We start from the raw sequence: 19924 nt of genomic DNA, 5'->3' as shown, positions 1-19924 counted from the left end.
TATTCCACTTTCAACAGGTACTGCAGTGGTAACAGTGGAAGGGCCTCTCTTCCCATACACACCCATTGTAACTTCAAACTCCATTTTAACCATGATAGATTCATTAAAAACACATTATTTTTTCTGGTGACTCATTTTACCTTCCTAATACGTAAGCAGGCTGTGTTTTTTCAATAACCTTTTTCATTTATTTGTAATAATTATTTGGGAAAATGGAAAAAATTAAATGCAAACAAATAATTATTAAAAATAAATGAAAAAAGTTATTGAAAAAACCCGGCCTGCTCACATATTAGGAGGGTAGTATGAGTCACCAGAAAATTATGGGTGTTTTTAATGAATCCATCATAGTTAAAATGAAGTTTGAAGTTACAATGGGTGTGTGTGGGGAGAGGCCCTGGAGGGCCTGGTAACATTTACATCAAATATCTAAATATTCAATCAAGCTAATTAAAAACTGTTCCGGGTGTTCATAAAAGCCTGATTAGATGATAAGATTACCAAAAAACAAATTTGAAAGTGAAATACCCCTTTAATATTGGCGGAAGGTAGGGTGTAAATCAGAGTAAAGCAGGCTTTTGGTCGTCGGACTGTCTAGATATGATCTAATTTGTACACTGTCAGAGTTAATGGGAGACCTTGAAATTTGAAAGTTTGAGAAACACTGATCTAGGATGTGAAATGAACACTTGGCCATTATATGAATGTATTTTAGCTGTACATGCATGGATTATCTACAAGCTCACAACCAGTCACAGTGCATTGTGATCTTTGTAGATCTTTACGTTTTCTAATTAAAATATTAATAACCTCCTGTTTCTGTGCATCCTGTTCCTTAAACCAGACAGCCTGGATACCATCTTCATACAACAGTAGCCGATACAGGAAGGACAGTGGTGGCTGGATCAATTAGCTTACTACCTGGTCATCTAATCAAAGTTGGAACCACACATTGGTTTCTTTTGAAACAAACTACAAAGCCAATGAACTCAACTGGCCCAAAATGTACTTCACCCAAAATGTTACTAAAAAGCAAAAGGGGACACATTTTAGGGCCAAAGCTTAATGCAACTGAGTAAATCAAAATGCAGGCTTGCACAACACAAGTGACCTCATCTGTAATCAAAAAATGTCTGTTTTGCTGGATTGTCTATTGTCAAGAGTTTATGTACTTTATTTTTTACAGCACTAGATATGTGACATTTCTAATAGTATCCAAGTAAAATAAACTGATCATTATGTACTGTCACTATCATCTGAAATTAATTTGCAAACCCAGCAAATATTACTCTTTTAGAGCATTAAAACAGTTGTCAAGTGTAATTGTTTACTGTCTGGACACTGTTGTCAAGTGTAATTGTTGTCTCAGTAGTCTGTACTTGAACCATTGGTAATAGACTGGCAACAGATACAATGGAATGATGTTAGTCAGACCTATACAAGTGTGGCATGTAAACAATACCAGTACAGTACTGGAACAGAATGGTATAAGTGTTACATTCAATGCAATTCTAAAATGTAGACGTACTGTAGTTTTGCTTTCAATGTTTTATTTTAGTTAAAGTATTGGCATCCAAATATACTTTTTTTGTAAAGATGTATTTATTGACAGTGCACAAAGTACATCTATCCATTTCTTAGATGTCCAAAAATCTACCAAGTGTGGACAACTCCAAAGCAAATGAATCAAATCACCTTCATTTACCTTACACCTCTGACACAGGGTAGAAAATGTGGAGTGACACCACTCCACAGGGTGGAGTGGTGTCCTGTGATAGATTAAATTGCATTTGTCTATGCTTTGTGGAGACCAGGACTATTTCTAAGACGTTTCCTCAGCTTCCTATTTGCTTTTAAGGGCCAGCTTATAAACCAAAGGATTCCTATTTATTTGGGAGAGATTATTCCCCTGGTGGAGGAGATCCAGTAGTTTCCTCTGATCCAGTGCCTGATTTGGAGAACAGATTATGATTTGCCAATCCAAATATACTTTTAAAGTACAAAAAGTAAAACTGCTCTAATGAATCCCCTGTGTTTTCTTAACCTGTTCTGCTGGCATCGGGACGTTTTGAGAGGAAGGGTCGTACAGTAGTTTACCAGGGATAGTCTTCTATCAAAAATGTATTGTCTGCCATCACAGCAATATCCTCTGTCAGCAGGCTTAAACAGTTCTTTATCACTGGCAGATACGAAGGTGACTGCTCCATGCCGTGCCACCCCGATCAGACCCTTCAGGGTGGTATGAGATTTGCAGAGGCAGACTTTCTGGCTGTTGGCATCTTACCTCTGCACAGTCAACAATTACCTACCAATCAAGAAATCAAGAAAAACTTTTTTCACACATCAAAGTCCTACAGCAACATTGAGTGATAAACATCTCATCCAGCAGAGGAAGGGCACTGTACAAACATATTAGATAATCATTATGTCAAGCATTCATTTTACACACAATCTGTGACTACAGGGATGATCAGAAACGGTTTGACAAAAAAAAAAATAAGAAAAAATAATGACTCTGTGAGTCTGAGCCTTAAAATACAGGCAGCTAGATGTGTCATTTAATGCAGAGGTTCTCACACCTTTACATGTCAAGGACCCCCAAATTGACACTTATTAACCTGTGGACCCCATTTGAAAAGATATGCCAGGGACCCCCATATAAGAGAATATGTTTTACTGCTCCAGCAGTGGTTCCTAACTATTTTAATTTCAAGGACCCCCAGTTTGACATGCCCATTGCCCAGTGTGCACGGGCCTTTTAGGTTACAGACCCCATTTAATGGTATTTCTATCTCTGGGACTGCAATTTATATTGTAAAATGTTAATTTAATTGAGTGTACAAATGAGCCTTTTAGGGTCCATTTGGTTCCATTTGTACACTCTGAGTTACAGACCCATAATAAGGGTCCATTTGGTTCCTAACTATCATTTAGCTGGGGACCCCCTGGAACTCCCTCAAGGACCCCTGGGGATCCCCGGACCCCACTTTGAGAACCAATGAGTTAATGCACCATATAGCTATGATTAATGCTATGTTTGTTGTAAGCTTGTAGATCGGCTATTTTCTGCAAAGAGGTTTCGTGGAGAGGGGAAAAGGAGCCAAGTATTGTCTATTGGGCTTTTTAGGTGGTTAAATGTATGAAACAAACAACTATTTACACAACACGGATGATAGTAAATGGAGCAATCTATGAAAAGGTTTAATCTGCAACAATTTTATGCAATATGTGCTTGATCTCAGCTAAGGCCTGAGACATGGCCTGAACACGTTGAAGACTCCTGCAGTAGAAAGTAAGCATCGATGGGTGGATTCAAAACCCGGCTATGGTCATCTTCTCTGGAACCAAGGCGCTGATCATGTCTCTGAGTCTGAAAGATAAAAAAATAAATTGGATGTAAAACAAATGACCCCCTTACAGTTAAATAACACTGACAGTGGTTCTCAAAGTGGATTTCAGGGACCCCCAGGGGTCCCACTGGTTCCCATCATAATGATTGATATTAAAAACAAATGGACACAAGTTTGTAACTCTGACAGTGTACAAGTGGAACCAAATGGACCCTTACCGGTTCATTTGGTTCCAAAGTTTGACCTGTATGGGTCAATTTAGACCCCCCTAAAGGAACCCACAGACCGAGTCCCACTTTGACAACCCCTTCTTTTTATGGCTACATGATTATATTTAATTAGTATGGGATAATTCATGTATTTTTCATTATATCTTCAAAGAATAACGGCCCGTTCTTCACGCCAAGCATTAAGCGTGAACGACCGTCAACTTATGCTTTGAGTATTTGCATTTAGATTGTGTCAGATCTGTTGATATTGTTCACAGATTCACACCTTCCATGATAAATACAATGAAAAAAATCGCTGTCATTAGCATTGTTCTCATTGCCCTGATTGCCTGATATAGATGAGCAAAAACGTTGCACTGTCATCTCTCTGAACAGATTAGGGTAAGCAGATAGAGCCATGGCTTGTAAAAACTGCAGGCTAAGCCAACTCAGCAACAAGACTTAGCTAAAATGCTAATTTCGCTAGCTAACAGTAAACTCTCTTTACATCAAATCAAAACCAAAACCCTTAAGACATAACTGACAAAAAACACTTTACAAACGTTAGTTTATTAAATAGATTCTATCATTCTATAATAATAACAATAGAAGATTTGCCCTCACCTACCTCCATGTCTGTAGCAAATGTTGTTTACATCTGATGGAGCTGTGGTCTGCAGTCTGAAGGCAGGAAGAAAACGAAGTCACGTGACTTCGGTCACATGACTTTGGTCACCTTCCGGTGACAGTGAAAATGATTTGTATGTGCTACTGAAAACCTCAGGGAAAGCCTGGTGAGGCGAGGTTACTGAAAACTTTCATGACTACATGTGAGATTCTTTCATACATACTAGTGAAATGATATATACATGCTATTAAAATAATGTATATATATTATCGAAATAACATATATATAGTACTGAAATGACTTTTTTGATTACATGTGATTTATTTGCATATAGTAATGAAATTATATATATACATGCTATTAAAATCATGTATATATACTATTGAAATTACTTATATATATATATAACTGAAATTACTTGTATGAATACACGTGATTTATTTGCATATAGTAATGAAATTATATATATATACATGCTATCAAAATAATGTATATATATAATATCGAAATAACGTATATATATAGTACTGAAATGACTTGTACGATTACATGTGGAACTCTTTCATACATTATACTGAAATCACGTATGCATAGCACTGAAATGATACGTTTATACATCATTGAATTCATTTATACATACTAGTGAAACTACTTGCATGAATATATGTGAAATACAATAAATTCAGTTGTACACGTACGAGTGTTCAGTAATATATATGCAGCCTTTTCATGGGTGGATGTGTGAGTGTTTCAGATATATATGTGTAAATAATTTTGTACGTATGTGTATATGGCACAGAAGTATATAGGTATGTGTATGTGTTTGTCATATGCATGCGTAAGTGTTCAGTTGAGTATGTATACGGTTTCATATACGAACGTGCATAGATTTACTAAGTATGTATGTATGTACGAGTGTTTCAGTAGTGAGCGTAAGAGTGTTTCATTATCGAGCGTATAACATTTCATTAGTATATGTAAGAGTGTCTCAACAGCGTGTGTCAAAGTGTCTCAATATTGAATGTAAAAGCATTTCAGTAGTACGTATAAGACTGTCTCATTAGTGTGTGTAAAAGTGTTTCACTATATTTGGCCTAAAGGGCCCCTCATAGAAAACGGATAATTTGTGACAACACAAACATAATTTACTAATGGTCTACAAAATTAGATTCGCGGAGCTCTTATTGTGCTACAGTAAATATTGCTATGCTGTGACATCAACTTCAGAGACATCTAAGGCTTTGTCAGAAGTCTAGAAAGTGATGATCTTACAAAGTTACCTGATAACCATATCTCGTCATAAAGCACACATCAGAAATAGTACTACACACACAAACAAGCTTACTAACTTAACTTGTGTCTTAAGACAACACATGTCAACGGCCAAAAAGTGACTACTTCAAGAACTGGCTTGTATGAGGAAAACAAGAAAACTTGGTGTGCCAAGCAGTTTTAGTGTTGTTAATGCCATCATCCAAAGTCTGCTGCTACTAGCGGGCAGTGCAGAGAGTCACGAAGAGGAGCAGACCACACAGGACCACAGCACACCTGTAAGCTTTAGCCAATGAAAAGAGCCTAGCCGAGCCGAGCCGAGCCGAGCCGAGCCGAGCAGCCTTACTTCCTTCCTGTCAGACGCACCTGATCAGAGTCCTTCACACCTGCCTGGTCCTGAAACCACATGGGGAGAAGTGAGGCACGGTGGCCACTCGCTTCAGGGGATTTAATGCACTGGTTCTCAAAGAGGGGTCCTGTCCTGACGGGGACCCCTAGAGGTCCATGAGGGCTACAGGTCTGTAAATCTGTGTATAATTGTAACCTCCATTTTGGTGCCATGTGTTGTGTACACTGCCAGAGTTATTGGTAGGGATGGGAATCGTTCACCTTTGAATCGATACGATACCTTTTTCGATACCTTGGAATCGATACGATACCCTTTTCGATACTATTTTCGCTACTTTTTATTTAAGTTTAACTTCAACACGGAAAGAGTTGTGACTCGCTGCTGCGGTAGAGCAGAGGTGATGATGATGATCACACATTGTGGCGGAGCGTAGAGTATAGACGTTGGATAATCATCATAATAATAAACATTATAGGCTATTGTCAGCGATTTTCCACAGTAACGAGTGTAGCCTACTAAAGCAGTCATTAAACTCTCAGTAGCCCAAAAGTTACAGATGCGACCGGCCAGGGGTACGTTCCAGAGTATCGAAACGAGGTATCGTTCGTTTTTACCTGAACCGATACCCGATAGTATCGACATCATACGATAGATACCATTAAAAGTATCGCAGACGATACCCATCCCTAGTCATTGGGGTCTGTGGCCTAATGCATTCTAAACTGTGGGTGCTTGAAATGTTTGAGAACCACTGGTTTAATTACACAATCAGACATTTATGTGAGTCATGTCTTAACTCAAGAGAATTTGAATGCACAAAGCCTCCATAATGTCTCATTCACTTTTACACACAAACAGACCAAGAGTTAGGCCAAAAATACCTGACTCACGTTGTGTGTTTCAATCTAAATTATACTGACACAACATACATAGATTGACACCCTGACCCTGAATAAGCTCTTACTGACTTGCCTTTTTTCCCTATCAATATCACATGCCTAATCGTCTTACACTGCACGAAGATATGAAGCAATGGCAATGGCATGGTCAGTATGAAGAGACAAAATGAGTAATGAATAAAGAATGAAAGAGAGACAGAGAGAGTAAAATGGGGGGAAAAAACACATACACTGTACATGTGTGGAATGATGAAAGTGCTCTTAGGCACTCATAAAATGCCATTATATAGACACACAGACGGCGCGCGCGCACACACACACACACACACACACACACACACACACACACACACACACACACACACACACACACACACACACACACACACACACACACACACACACACACACACACACACACACACACACACACACACACACGCGCGCACACACACACACACACACACACACACACAGCAGTAAAGCTATTGCTGGCCACGAACAAAAAGATTTCTATTGATGCACAATGGTGACATCTAGTAGTCATAGGTGGTATTGTATGTGGTTACAAATGTGAGTGCAGATATTAACATAATGACAGGAATACCATACACAGACAGACAGACAGACAGACAGACAGACAGACAGACAGACAGACAGACAGACAGACAGACAGACAGACAGACAATATCCAGTACAAAACAATATACAATTGTTGTGTACTAACAATCAATTTCCCACCAGAGGATTTGGTTTGTGGCTTATATAAAGGCCCATTCCCACTGGGCCAGATAACAGATAAAAAAATCTCTTTCTCCAGATATTTTTCCATTCAAAGTGGATGGTAGATACAGATAAAAAAAATATCTACCACAGATATTTGCCTCAGATACTTTTATCTGTGGCAGCTATTTTTTTTTTATCTGTATCTACCATCCACTTTGAATGGAAAAATATCTGGAGAAAGAGTTTTTTTTTATCTGTTATCTGGCCCATAGGCTGTATTGCGTGGCTGGTATCGTTCGGTTTCGTTCCCGCCCCATGGGCACTACATAGAGTTTAGAGTTTAGAGTTTATTTGTCATTGTAACAATACAGTACAGGTACAGGCACAGTTTCATTGTCAACGATCAACTCATTTCCAAAGTACAGTACACATACAAGCACCTTCACAGTACAACGAAATGAATTTGTGCATTTAAGGGTGCACGGCTGCTGCCATTGTACGGCGCTGCATTAGAAAGATCTATTGATAGTAAATAACAAAAAGTTCTCCGCGTGTCACTTGTACAATCTTTGTCACCAGCCAGAAATGTATGGGGATAACAAAAAAACAAAAATCCTGTGCTGCTGTTTTTGCTTATAAAATTTGCTATATTGATTTTGGCAACACAAAATCTTTCTCAAATGTCATAAATACATCTACCTAACATCTGAAACAAGTATTGGTGCCTTAGTATACTCATATGCAAATTTAGATCATGTAATGTAGTAAATTTGTTGAAGGAAACGCTTCAATGTAAGTGATTGTCAGTGACTGTAATTTTGTTATAATGACAAGTAAACTTGGTGTCTATTTTATGGTTTCACATCAAGAGAAACTCAATGGAATACTTATCTTCATGATCGGGTGTGTCTGGATCTATAATTTACATATTTCCAAGATGGACGCCACCCGAAAATGAGCTTTACTATGACTTTTACAGTGACAGCTGGCTGTTATGACAAAAGCAATATGAACACATTTGGTCAGTTTTACCTCAGATTCTATCAAGAGTTGTGGGGATGATTGTGGAGAAAAATCTGAGAAAACATACATACAGCTAAATGTATCTTAAAGATGTCATTTTTAATTCATCACATTGCTGAACCACCTACTCCCAAATGTTTCTTGTCAGCAAGCAAAGACCGACAGAAGTCCAGGTCTCCTGAGCACTGGGAAGTTGGAGATTCTAGAGACTTCATCAGATAGCCTGGCTGAAGACCTTTTACTTGTGTGGACAATAATATATACCAGAAACACATAGAAGAGCAAGCCCTGAATTACCATAACATCTGTGTAACTCTGAGAACCATTTGGTTCCATTTGTACAATCTCAGAGTTAAGGGCGTACTAGTACTGGTTGGACTCCTAATATGCCAAAATGTCACAATGTCCATAGATATTCTGAAGAAAACCTGTCGACTTCGAATTCAGTAATTGGGTCTTATGATCAAAAACAAGACATTATAATATATAAATTCAGCCACTGACACATTTTGTCCGTAGTACAGACATATTGATGACCCCTGGATGAAAGTGACAGGGATGAGTAATATACGCACCATGTCAGCATGTAAAATTAGCTAAATACTCATTTTATTTCAAGATTTGCTTTTATCACATTTAAATGCATACATGTGGGAGGAAAAAGCTTAGCATTTGCTGTATTTTGTCACAGCACAGCCTTACGTTTACTAATACTATACTAATACTAATACTAAGCAGGGCAGGAATTTCAGGGAGGCCATGAAGGCCATGGCCGTCGTTGCCCCTCAGTTTGGCCTTGTGCCCCTCAAACCAATGGCATGACCTGAGGCCACAGTGGCCTTACTGCAGCTACCTGTACCCCTATCCCTATAAACTTCTTTGCCTTTTTTTATATTTTTGAAAACATTTTAAAATACTTCAAATAGCCGATCTACATCGGCAGGGGTCATCATCATGTCTGTACTCTGTACACGGACAAATGGGTCTGTGGCAAGACTTGCCCATGTCCGTGGCACATTTAGTATTTTGGTTATCATGTGTACATAATCTATCCTAAATATTCAATAATAATAATAAAGCATTTGTTTTAATTATTTTGGATGATGATAAGTGTCAGGATGATTAATATGGCTACATGATTGCATCAAGTGAGGATGCAATGACAAGACAAGACAAGACAAGACAAGACAAGACAAGACAAGACAAGACAAGACAAGACAAGACAGAGAGAGAAGTAATGTTTGCTAATACTGGTTCCACTGGTATACCTTACATCACACCACTTAGGCACTGTCTTTCTCATCATCATATAATACTTGTTCACCGTGTAAATTAACACAGGATTGACCCTGGCAGCATACATTTTAGTGGACTGTTACCTGTTTGTTAAGCTACTACTATCTTTCAACCACAACTTATGAGACAAGAGATCAGTAGAATAATGAATCGCATTTTTTTTTGAGTTTGGCAAAAGACAAAAGAATAAAACAATATTTGAATTGCAAAAACTATGCCGTGATAAAAAGACTCTTTCTGACAAACCACAAATCATTTGACTACTAGAAGGAAGTGAAGCCTTATGTATTTGTGTATCATACATGGGACTGGATGGAGCACTGTCAAGTATTTGTCTCATCAGCAAGATGGTGAAGAAAGAGAACTTGTGGACAAACCACACATCATTTGACGAGACATTTCCAGCAGACAGAGAACTGAGAAAAAGAAATAAACTAAGGAACTGAAATTTCAACCATTTTGCCAAATGTGATACTGTATATGTTCTTTTGTAAAATTATTGGACAGTTATTTTGTATGTCTGTGACAAAAATAAAATATGTATCAATATGTCCATCACAAGCTGACATGGTGATGACATCGGCATGTTGTGAGATCAGCTATTTGAAATATTCAATATTCAAATATTCATGTTTTTCAAAATAGTAAAAAAAAGGAAAGAAAGGTTTAATGATTTTGAACTAAACTAAACTGATATATAATTTTTTTAAGACATCATCTTTAAACCAATGCAGTAAGTTTAACCCTTAAATTTGATTAAATTCAATTCGTTATTTCAGTGGACTAAACTTTGTTTTATTTGATGGCCTTCCTGCCCTAGCATTTGGCCTTTGCGCCCTTAAAAAATGTACAACACCAAAGGCCAAGTGTCCTTGCCCCTAAAAAGACGAAATTCTAGGCCTGATACCAAGGCACCAATACTTGTTTCAGATGTTAAGTACGGTAGATGTATTTATGACATTTGAGAAAGATTTTGTGTTGCCAAAATCAATATAGTACATTTTATAAGAAAAAAACGTTTTTTTTTTTATATTCACTTTTATATACAATTCTGGCTGGTGACAAAAGTCGTGCAGGTTTCGTGCGGAGAACTTTTAACCCAAAGTCCACAAGGGTATTGTCTATGCAAAAATGCATTGAATGAGTAGTGCCCAGACGTGGGAACGAAATTCTTTTTCTAAGCACTTTTCCTTATAACGCAATACCGCCTACCAGTGGGAATGGGCCTTAACTCCTAATTTTTTTTAACTGTCTCTATTCTATTGCTGCACTTTACAGATGGACAATATTCTCCCCACATTTTTCCAGTAATGGATTAAAAGAGATAAGACGAAGAATGACATGATGAAAAAACAAAGACAGACAAAGAACAAAGGCTTGTGAGGCTGTGGTTAAACTAGAGTTGTTGTAGTTTATGACATACCTGACTCTATCAAAGTGACACCTCAGGACTACAGCATGTGTTGTTTGTAGCCTACATCTAAACGATGATTTTCACATCCTGGCCCTTGCGACGGCTACTAAAGTTGAAACAGTTCAAACTGTTTTTGTGACAGTAGCTGAATTGTGTCAGCAATTAGTTTTCCATGCAGACTTAATCTTATCTATACTATAATTTTGCGAATGTCTGAGTGAGTGAGTGAGTGAGTGAGTGAGTGAGTGTCTGTCTGTCTGTCACAGCGTTTCTCCTCAGTGGCTGGAGCAATTGATCTGAAATCGCATCACCATCAGCATATGAACACACCTGACATAACTGTGAAGCCCGTTTGTCACTTTCACAAATCGTATGCTGTATATTAGCATTTTTATGGTGTATCTATATCTATTTAGCCTACAGTACCTTTTGTGACCACACATGTTAAGGGAGGGGCGCTGTTGTTCAGGCCATGCACAATCACACACAAACCCACACACACACACACACACACACACACACACACACACACACACACACACACACACACGGGGGGGGGGGGGTGTGTGTGTGTGCAGGCAGGCGGGCGGGCGGGCGGGGGGGGGGGGGGGGGGGGGGGGGGTTCTGGCCCTGTTACAGATGTTGTCCAAAAATCATGCAGATCGGTACACAGTATCTCTGTAGCCGTTAAATGGAACGGGTATTTCTTACATTGATGCTCCTACATATTAGCATGCAAGCACCAGTTAAAGTTACTTTCCATCCCTCATATACTGTGTGCACAGTGCACATCCCATAACCCACACACTGCACATCATTTCGGAGCTCATATCTTTGAACGGGTAAGGGCTAGTGTTGATAGTTCAGCAGATGGCTATTCACTATTCACAAGAAAGGAGCTACAGTACTAAACACAATGGTTTATCAAAGCAATGTCATACAGGGTTCCGTTAATGTATTTCTATTATTTGGTCTCATATCCTTGAATAAAATTATTGTTGGCTGGATTTGCAGTGGCCTGACACCACATAGAAATGATTTGAAACGAGTGGAGAGGTGAAGAACAAGAAGTCACCGCATATTGTAAGATGAGGGGAGGTGAAAGCAGCAGAGAGAGAAGAAAAGAAAAAAACAAGGACGAGAAAACAAAAGGAGAAAAGGTGAGAGGGGAGGAGATGAAAGGGAAGGAGAGGACAAGGGACACCAGCAGAGAAGGAGAGCTACCTTTAGCTGATAGTTAATTTGGCAGTCCTGAGAGCGAGGGGGGACGGGGAAGGAGAGAGGAGGAGAGAAACTCAGGCGTTAGATTGGACAAAGGCAAAAGGAAGAAACATTCGTAGGCCTCGCCCCCCAAACACGCAGGAGAGAACAGGAAGCTGGGGGAAGAAAGAAGGGGAGACACACAGCAGGGTGAGAAAGACTCAGACAGAGACACACATCCAGCTAGACAGTTCTCAATTCGGGGGTGGTGAATGAACTTTATGCCAAAGTCTGGTTATGCCAGTTTTCAATTTAATTTAAAGTGCAATTTAAAACAGCACCTGGTCCAAGTGAACAGTAGTTTTGTAAAAGAAACAATGTGTCAGGAATCGCTGTCTATTGAATCTATCAAAATTACGTTGCAGTAGGGACACAACATGTTTTTGGTCCTTTATCCAGACGGCAAGATGGGATCAACCCAAACTGGAGTCTGGGGTCACCCAAACTGAGCTTTCTGAAACAGTAGGCAAAGTTGACAAAGTGTAAATCTGAACTGGTTGTTACTGAATGGCCACCCTAGAAAGGACAGAAGTCATGTCAGAACTCGGCCAAACTTTCACACCAAACTATGTAATTAATTCAACCCATGTGTCTGGACCACTTTCATCAAAATAAGATGTATTTAGTTCAAAACAGAGCAGCAGCAACATCGCCTAATCAAGATCCGATGAGCATAAAAATGAGGAGCTGGGATGGAGGTGGGTTTAGCAAGAGCTTGCAGCCTGGTAGACATACATATGCCGCAGCACAGGAATAGGCAAGATGATGCAGTTATAAAGAGCGTTTCATAAAGTGAATGCCAATGATAAAAATAACAGCTAGCAGGAATCACTATAAGCTCTATTTAATTAATTCAACCACAATTAAGGCAGGTCTATCTGTCCTTTTAAGGGTGGCTATCTAGTAATGACCACCTGAATGAACCTTCAATCTAATAATTACCATATACATTAAGTCTTATTAATGTACAGTCATCTGATTCCCTGACAAAGAAATATAATGCAACATAGTTTCTCTAAATCTCTAAATGACCATTCTCCTGCTAAAGGGCGAATCTCTCTCTATATATACTGTATGTGTGTAAAAAATATTTTTACTTCTACAGTCCTTACAGTAGCTCGATGAATTGAACCACAATGGAAATAAGCCCTCACGGCTCTTTGCATTATCCTTTTGTATAATTGTACCACTATACCTTTTTTGCAAACTTGTTAACTGGACTGCACTCTGTCAAGGTGCTAGCTTGTGCCTTGTGCACTCGTGGCCATACTGTATATGGCCTTGTGCACCAGCAGAGTTCACAAGTACTGCGATCTGTGCTGTTAATTGAAATTAATAGCATGTGTCATGAGTAGATCCACATATATGAGAATGCATTTTATTTTCTAAATGAGGTGCATTTTCACCACAAATAAGAGCATAAGCCTGTATGAATAGGGCATCACCAAATACATTTTTATATAATTTAGTGTGAGTGTGTAAGGACCCTAGACTGTAAAAAAGAATGGCCAAAAAGAGCCGTGACGTCACCCCTTGGTTTCTACAGACCGGTTTTGAATCCTGTTTTTTCAGGGAAATTCAAATCCACCATCTTGGAATTTCCTTTCTCCGAAAAGCAACCATAAACGAATGCTACTATCTGGAAGTGCAGCGAGAGCGGGTCTCCATTAGAACCAGTATAAGCCCTAGAAGCACACCCTAATTCATCATCAATTAAAAAAACTAGAAGCTCGGCCGCCCTTAGGGCAGGAGAGAGTCTAGTCGGGGACCGGCCTACTCGGGAACGATGTAAATAGGGAATGAATGCCCCGCCTTTTAATGCAAACCCCATTATACCTGTTGCCATAGGACCTGTTTTGACCATTGCGTCCATTTTATGCCCATATATGGAGATCTATGTATCTGCCTGACAGGCGGCCAAGCGTCTAGTCGGAGACCGGCCTACTCGGGAACGATGTCTGTTTGCCTGTGTCCATTTATGGGGATATATCTGTATCTGTCTGTCTGCGTCCATTTTATGTCCATATATGGAGATCTCTGTATCGGTCTGTCTGTGTCCCTTTTATGCCCGTGTATGTGCCGGTTCCGGAAAACCCTGATGTCAGACATCAGCTCCACATACGGAGATTCCGAACCTTGCGCGCTTCCGGAAAACCGCGTATCGGGTCGGGGAACGCATGTGCCGAATTTGAGGCCGGTGGGACGAACAGTCCCATTAAACCTGTTGTCATAGGACCCGTGTTGACCATCTGTTTGCCTGTGTCCATTTATGCCCATATTTGAAGATATCTGTATCTATCTGTCTGCATCCATTTTATGCCCATATATGGAGATCTCTGTATCTGTCTGTCTGTGTCCCTTTTATGCCCGTATATGGAGATCTCTGTGTCTGTCTGTCTGTGTCCCTTTATGCCCATTATGGAGATCTCTGTATCTGTCTGTGCCTCTGACTGTGTTGCAGACACAGTGCTGGTTCCGGAGTACCCTGATGTCAGACATCAGCTCCGTATACGGAGATTCAGAAACTTTCGCGCCGGTTCCGGAAAACCGTGTATTGGGTTGGTCAAAACCGGGCACTGAACTCCCCGCTGCGGCGGGGAACGCGTGCAGCGAAGTCTGTGTTGACTCATGTGGCGTACGTGATGTCAGAGCCTTTTGTGCCGGTTCTGGAACACCCCGATGTCAGACATCAGCTCGGCATACTTGACCTAGAGTGCAAAGTCAAAGTGTGGAAGAATCGTCTATTTGCACAGGAGTGATGTCAGAATGAGTCAGCAGAAGTGATGTCACAATGAGTCATGGCTTGTGCCGGTTTCCAGAACAGCCTGATGTCAGACATCAGCTCCGCATACAGAGATTCCGAACCTTTCACCCCGGTTCCGGAAAACCGTGTATCGGGTCGGGTCGAGGCCTAGCTAAAAGCGTAGGCAACGATATGAGCTACCTGTGTGCGAAAATTGGAGTCTGTAGAACCAACCATGTGCTGTGAGGCCTCTTTCATGCGATTCGGGCCAATTCGGCCTCGGCTTCAGTAGTCAGGACAGGATGAATGGGACCATAATTCACAAAAAATTATATCAAAATAATTGAAAGAAGACTTTAAACCAGAGGTTTTGAACTGGTGATCCGTGAAGGTATTGCATGTGGTCCCTGACCATGCATTTAGTTAGGGACCACATGCAATACCTTGCCACTTGAGAAAGTGCACTAAACGATGGTGACCTATGATGACCTGCAAATGTTGTCAGTTACTAGGAAGTCAGAGGTCAAGACATTTCCACAGAAAAAAAGGAGGATAAAATCTCAAGAAGAGAATGTACCAGAATGACTGGAATGACTGTCTGCTCACAAGTTACAACCGGTAGATCAGTTAACATGAGTTTACAGAAGGTTAAGAGAATGGAATGTTTTCCGTGGGATAGGATTAGATCAATGCAAAGGTTATCAGCCTTTTTTCTTTTTTGCTCTGGACCGGTAACATATTGGTTAAATAAACTAAATCAAGCCCTTAACAACAATTATTTAATTTAATTTTCCCCCACACCACAGCCCCACCCAACACAACAGTGGTCCCCAGGTTGATTCTGATACAGGGTGGTGGTCCCTTGTTTACAATCAGTTGAAAAACCCTGCTTTAAACAACTGACTGAGTCACTGAACGTATAAAGTATTTATCACAATGTTTACCAAGGCAATACTATCAAATGTAAAGTCCAGTCTGGTAATTATTCTGCAGACAGCAGGGGGGTATAGTGACTCCTTTTGGGCCACTAATGAGAACTGTAGTGTTAAGCCAATAGCCTCATTGGCTTCATTTCTGTTTATGTTTACTGCTGAGAAAAGACTGAGTTCTTGGGATGATAATGATTGAAATTCTGTATCATAAATAACCCCTTGAGATGTAACATCTTGTTTTCGAGGGGGTCCTAAAGACTAGGGAAATATTGAGTGAAATGGTTGATCCATGACTGATGGTAGGTCCTTTTTGGATACCAGCTTGTACATTGAAATTATTTACAAATCTTTCTTTCATTCAAAAATATTTTTAGTTATTATCTTGAGATTATACATAGAAGGAGTAATGCCACTACAGTTGTGAACTGTAGGGTTTGTATTTACAGTGCACACGTGCTATAGAGACACACAGGCTCCTACAAATTCACGCCCCCTATTGTGACAGCGGCCCCACTTCGGGTAAGGGAGAACGGTGTACTGCAGCTGTCAATGCAATCCTTGTGAGAGGCATTGTAAAATACAGTAATTTCACTGGTTGAATACGGAGGTTGTAGGGATTTTATTTGTGTTCTAATAATGTGTCCCATTTGTTTGAATGTGATATAACTGCCATCGCAATATCCAACCCACAACCTACTATAATATACATCATCAGTGTGTCAAAAGTGCTAGCATTGGAAATTTTAAGTTTAAGTGGCCGCATGGTACAAACGTCATGGACGCATCCCTTGAGGTTTTCAATACCCATATACGCTTGTTTCTCATGTATTATTAGGCTATTTATTAGATAGAGGCTATAGATGTTTTTACTGTACACACCCGCACGACCCCTCATCAGCTTACAGTCATCAGACTAGGTAAAAGAACGAGCGTTCGTATTGACAACGAGCTGGGTTGAAAATTGTGGCGAACGGGAACGTCCGAAGCGGTAAAAGAGTTAACATTATGGGTAATCCATTCAAGTGGCAATTAAATGTGACACATATCATTTTGTTAGAAAACAAGAAGATATGTTGGCAGAGTCAAGGTGGTTGCACACTGCACTGTGTGTTTTCGTTGCGTTTTGGAAATACGAAAGCCGTAGGCCAGGGAGAGAGAGAGGAAAGAGAGAGAGAGCAAGGGACTCAGTGCGACAGCTGCGAAAATCGAAAAAAATCAACCCTGGTCCGAAAATAAATACGAAACGGGCGGCAGTGTGCAAACGTGATTGACATAACGTGAGGTTGATTTTTTTATTCACGCACTCCGAAATTCACTCCGATATTTGGCCCGAAAAACGCAGCAGTGTGCAAAGACCTTCAGTCCATACATTTGGAAACATATTTTTATTTAAATCAATATAGTCTTCAGTTCATGTAGGAATATTTTAGGCTAACCACAATTGCATTACAATGACTTTCTGGGCTGGCTTGCAGTACACCGTTCTCCCTTACCCGAAGTGGGGCCGCTGTCTCAATTGTGGGCGTGAATTTGTCGGTGCCCGTGTGTCTCTATGGGTGAGAGAAATGAAGTGAATGTGTGGTGTTTTGCAGTGTTTGTTTGCAGAGGTAAACATGTGAGAGGATGTGCATTCTTTGAGACACTGGAATACACTGCAAACTTTCTCATTTGATCAAATAAGCAGACATAAGGGCCTTAACCAGAGTTCTATTGGGGATAGGGCAATCTTCCTAATTGGCTGCAAGAAGGGGAACGTTTGTTATCAAGGAACGCCTAACTTAATCAGTAATGCTAACTTCTGAGCATATTTATGCTGAATAAATCATTCAAAAAGACAATAAAGGCTTGTAAATGAAATGTTTGCCTGTTTTCATCATCGAGCATAATGAGGGTGTATGAAACTGCCTCATTTCACAGGAGTGAAACTTTTAGTTGACAGGAACCTGTAGCAGTTCATTATCATCTCCAGATGCTGCTGTAACAGGTGTCAAAGTTGCGGGCGGCCCCGTCATGCAGAGAAAGATAAGGCTCCATCAAAACAGGAGGAAGACACAACTGTCAGGGTTTAAGTACGAGTAATGAGATTGGTGTGGATTAGTGAAGGCGCAGGGGCAGCCTTCATGGGTTTAGCAGGCAAGTGGACTACCGTGAACAATGTGTCGCTATAACAGACTTACTGCGACACAGCAATGATTTTAGCTTAAGTTTCACGCATAAAAGAGATACAAGATGTACGTACATGAACAACAAACAAAAAACACAAGACTCAGAAACAAGACAACCAGAAGAATGTAAACAACAGAGGTGAAGTGTTGTGTGCTGTGAAGCTGGAGTGTACATGTCTGTTTTTGAAATACACAGACTGCACACTCTTGATAAGACTTTTGTATATCTTCACTGTCGGGCAGAAACCTTGTATCTCCAAGTTTCAAATGTGTACGTTTTTTGGTAAAGCAAAGCCGTGCTTCATCATTCAAGACCGTCGCAAAAAACGAGTGAAAACAGCAGATCTACAAGCACACAGATGCGAGGCGTTGTGTGCTTGTAGATCGGCTGTTTTCACCAGTTTAGTACATTTTGTAGACGATAAATACAAAACTAACGGTTTTGGACATACAAGGTTTATACACCGACAACGGCGATATCTTTCACCTACAAATCTATGCAGTAGGCAATGACAGTGAAACATGGTGTTGTTTATTCCAGCCCAGTCCTCACCTCGAATTTCTGTCTCAGCTCCTCGTTCCCATCATCCTCCTCTGAGATGGGTACGCTGTAATACTCTCCTTCCTCCTGCGCCAACATCTTGTACCTGACACAGAGAGAGACGGACAGGAACAGAGACCAGAAATAAAGAACTTGGTTACTTGGTCCATTTTCTTTGACCAGGGGTCTTCAGGCCAAGGACCCCTTAGCTGAGAGAGAGATGAAGCAGGGACCCCCACTTCATATTGTATATAATTGTGTTGCAGATTAAAAATGTTCATAGATTTCTTAGACAGCTTAGAATTGTTTGACAGCACTGTCATCATGTTGGTGTCTTTTCATACATTTAACCACTTGAACCATCTAGTACTGTAATTGTAATAATATTGTAATAACTAATTGTAGATCTGCTACTGTATATTTGGCTAATGTTCCACTTAGAATAGGGATCTAGGGTTCAAGTGGTTAATGTAAAAACACAATCCTATCACACAAAGATTTGGCGGCCCCCTGTAGTAACTCTGAGGACCCCATGTTGAAGACCCCTGCCTTAGGCAACAGGAAGAATACTTTTAATCGTAATTGTAACAAATTTTCTTCATATTTGACATGCATAACAGTCAGACTCCTGTGAAGAGCCTAGTACAGTACCTGCTTGTTGCCATTAAACATTATTGCAGTTACGGATTTTATTATGCTCACATTAACCTTAAAGGGCCAGTTCACCTCTGGGACAACCATCTTATTTTACAGTTGTTTGGGACAAGATCGACACAATCCTGAGTTATTTTTTGTGTTCAATCTGTGTTTTGAGATATTTTAGTATTTCAGCATGAATGATGATGCATTTTGCATCATACGAGTCATCATGCTGCATCATATGATGCAAAATGCATCATCATTCATGCTGAAATACTAAAATATCTCAAAACACAGATTGAACACAAAAAATAAGTAAGGGTTATGTTGATCTTGTCCCAAACAACAATAAAATAAGATCTGGTGAACTGGCCCTTTAAAAGGGATTGATTGACACACATTTCAGCTCATTGTTGATGGCTGCCGTAGTCTAACAAGAATCTAATCATGAAAAAAAGTCATGCAGAGAAAAAATCCC

The 19924-nt window shown here is 40.0% G+C and overlaps 1 protein-coding gene across 2 annotated transcripts in view; it reads right to left on the bottom strand.

Moving 5' to 3' along the window:
* LOC308281284 (protein kinase C alpha type-like) overlaps nucleotides 1-19924 on the bottom strand; it is a 210052-nt gene that overhangs the window by 63274 nt on the left and 126854 nt on the right. For both annotated transcript variants that reach the window (XM_080721426.1, XM_080721427.1), the window contains one exon: nucleotides 18820-18913. In XM_080721426.1, the coding sequence (XP_080577552.1) occupies nucleotides 18820-18913 (94 nt within the window). The remainder of the gene's footprint in view (nucleotides 1-18819; nucleotides 18914-19924) is intronic.

The sequence above is a fragment of the Nannobrachium achirus genome, assembly GCF_963921795.1.
Source record: "Nannobrachium achirus genome assembly, chromosome: 3".
Taxonomy (NCBI): Eukaryota; Metazoa; Chordata; class Actinopteri; order Myctophiformes; family Myctophidae; genus Nannobrachium; species Nannobrachium achirus.
The sequence above is the reverse complement of the archived record's forward strand: the minus strand, read 5'-3'. Positions and strand labels throughout refer to the sequence as shown.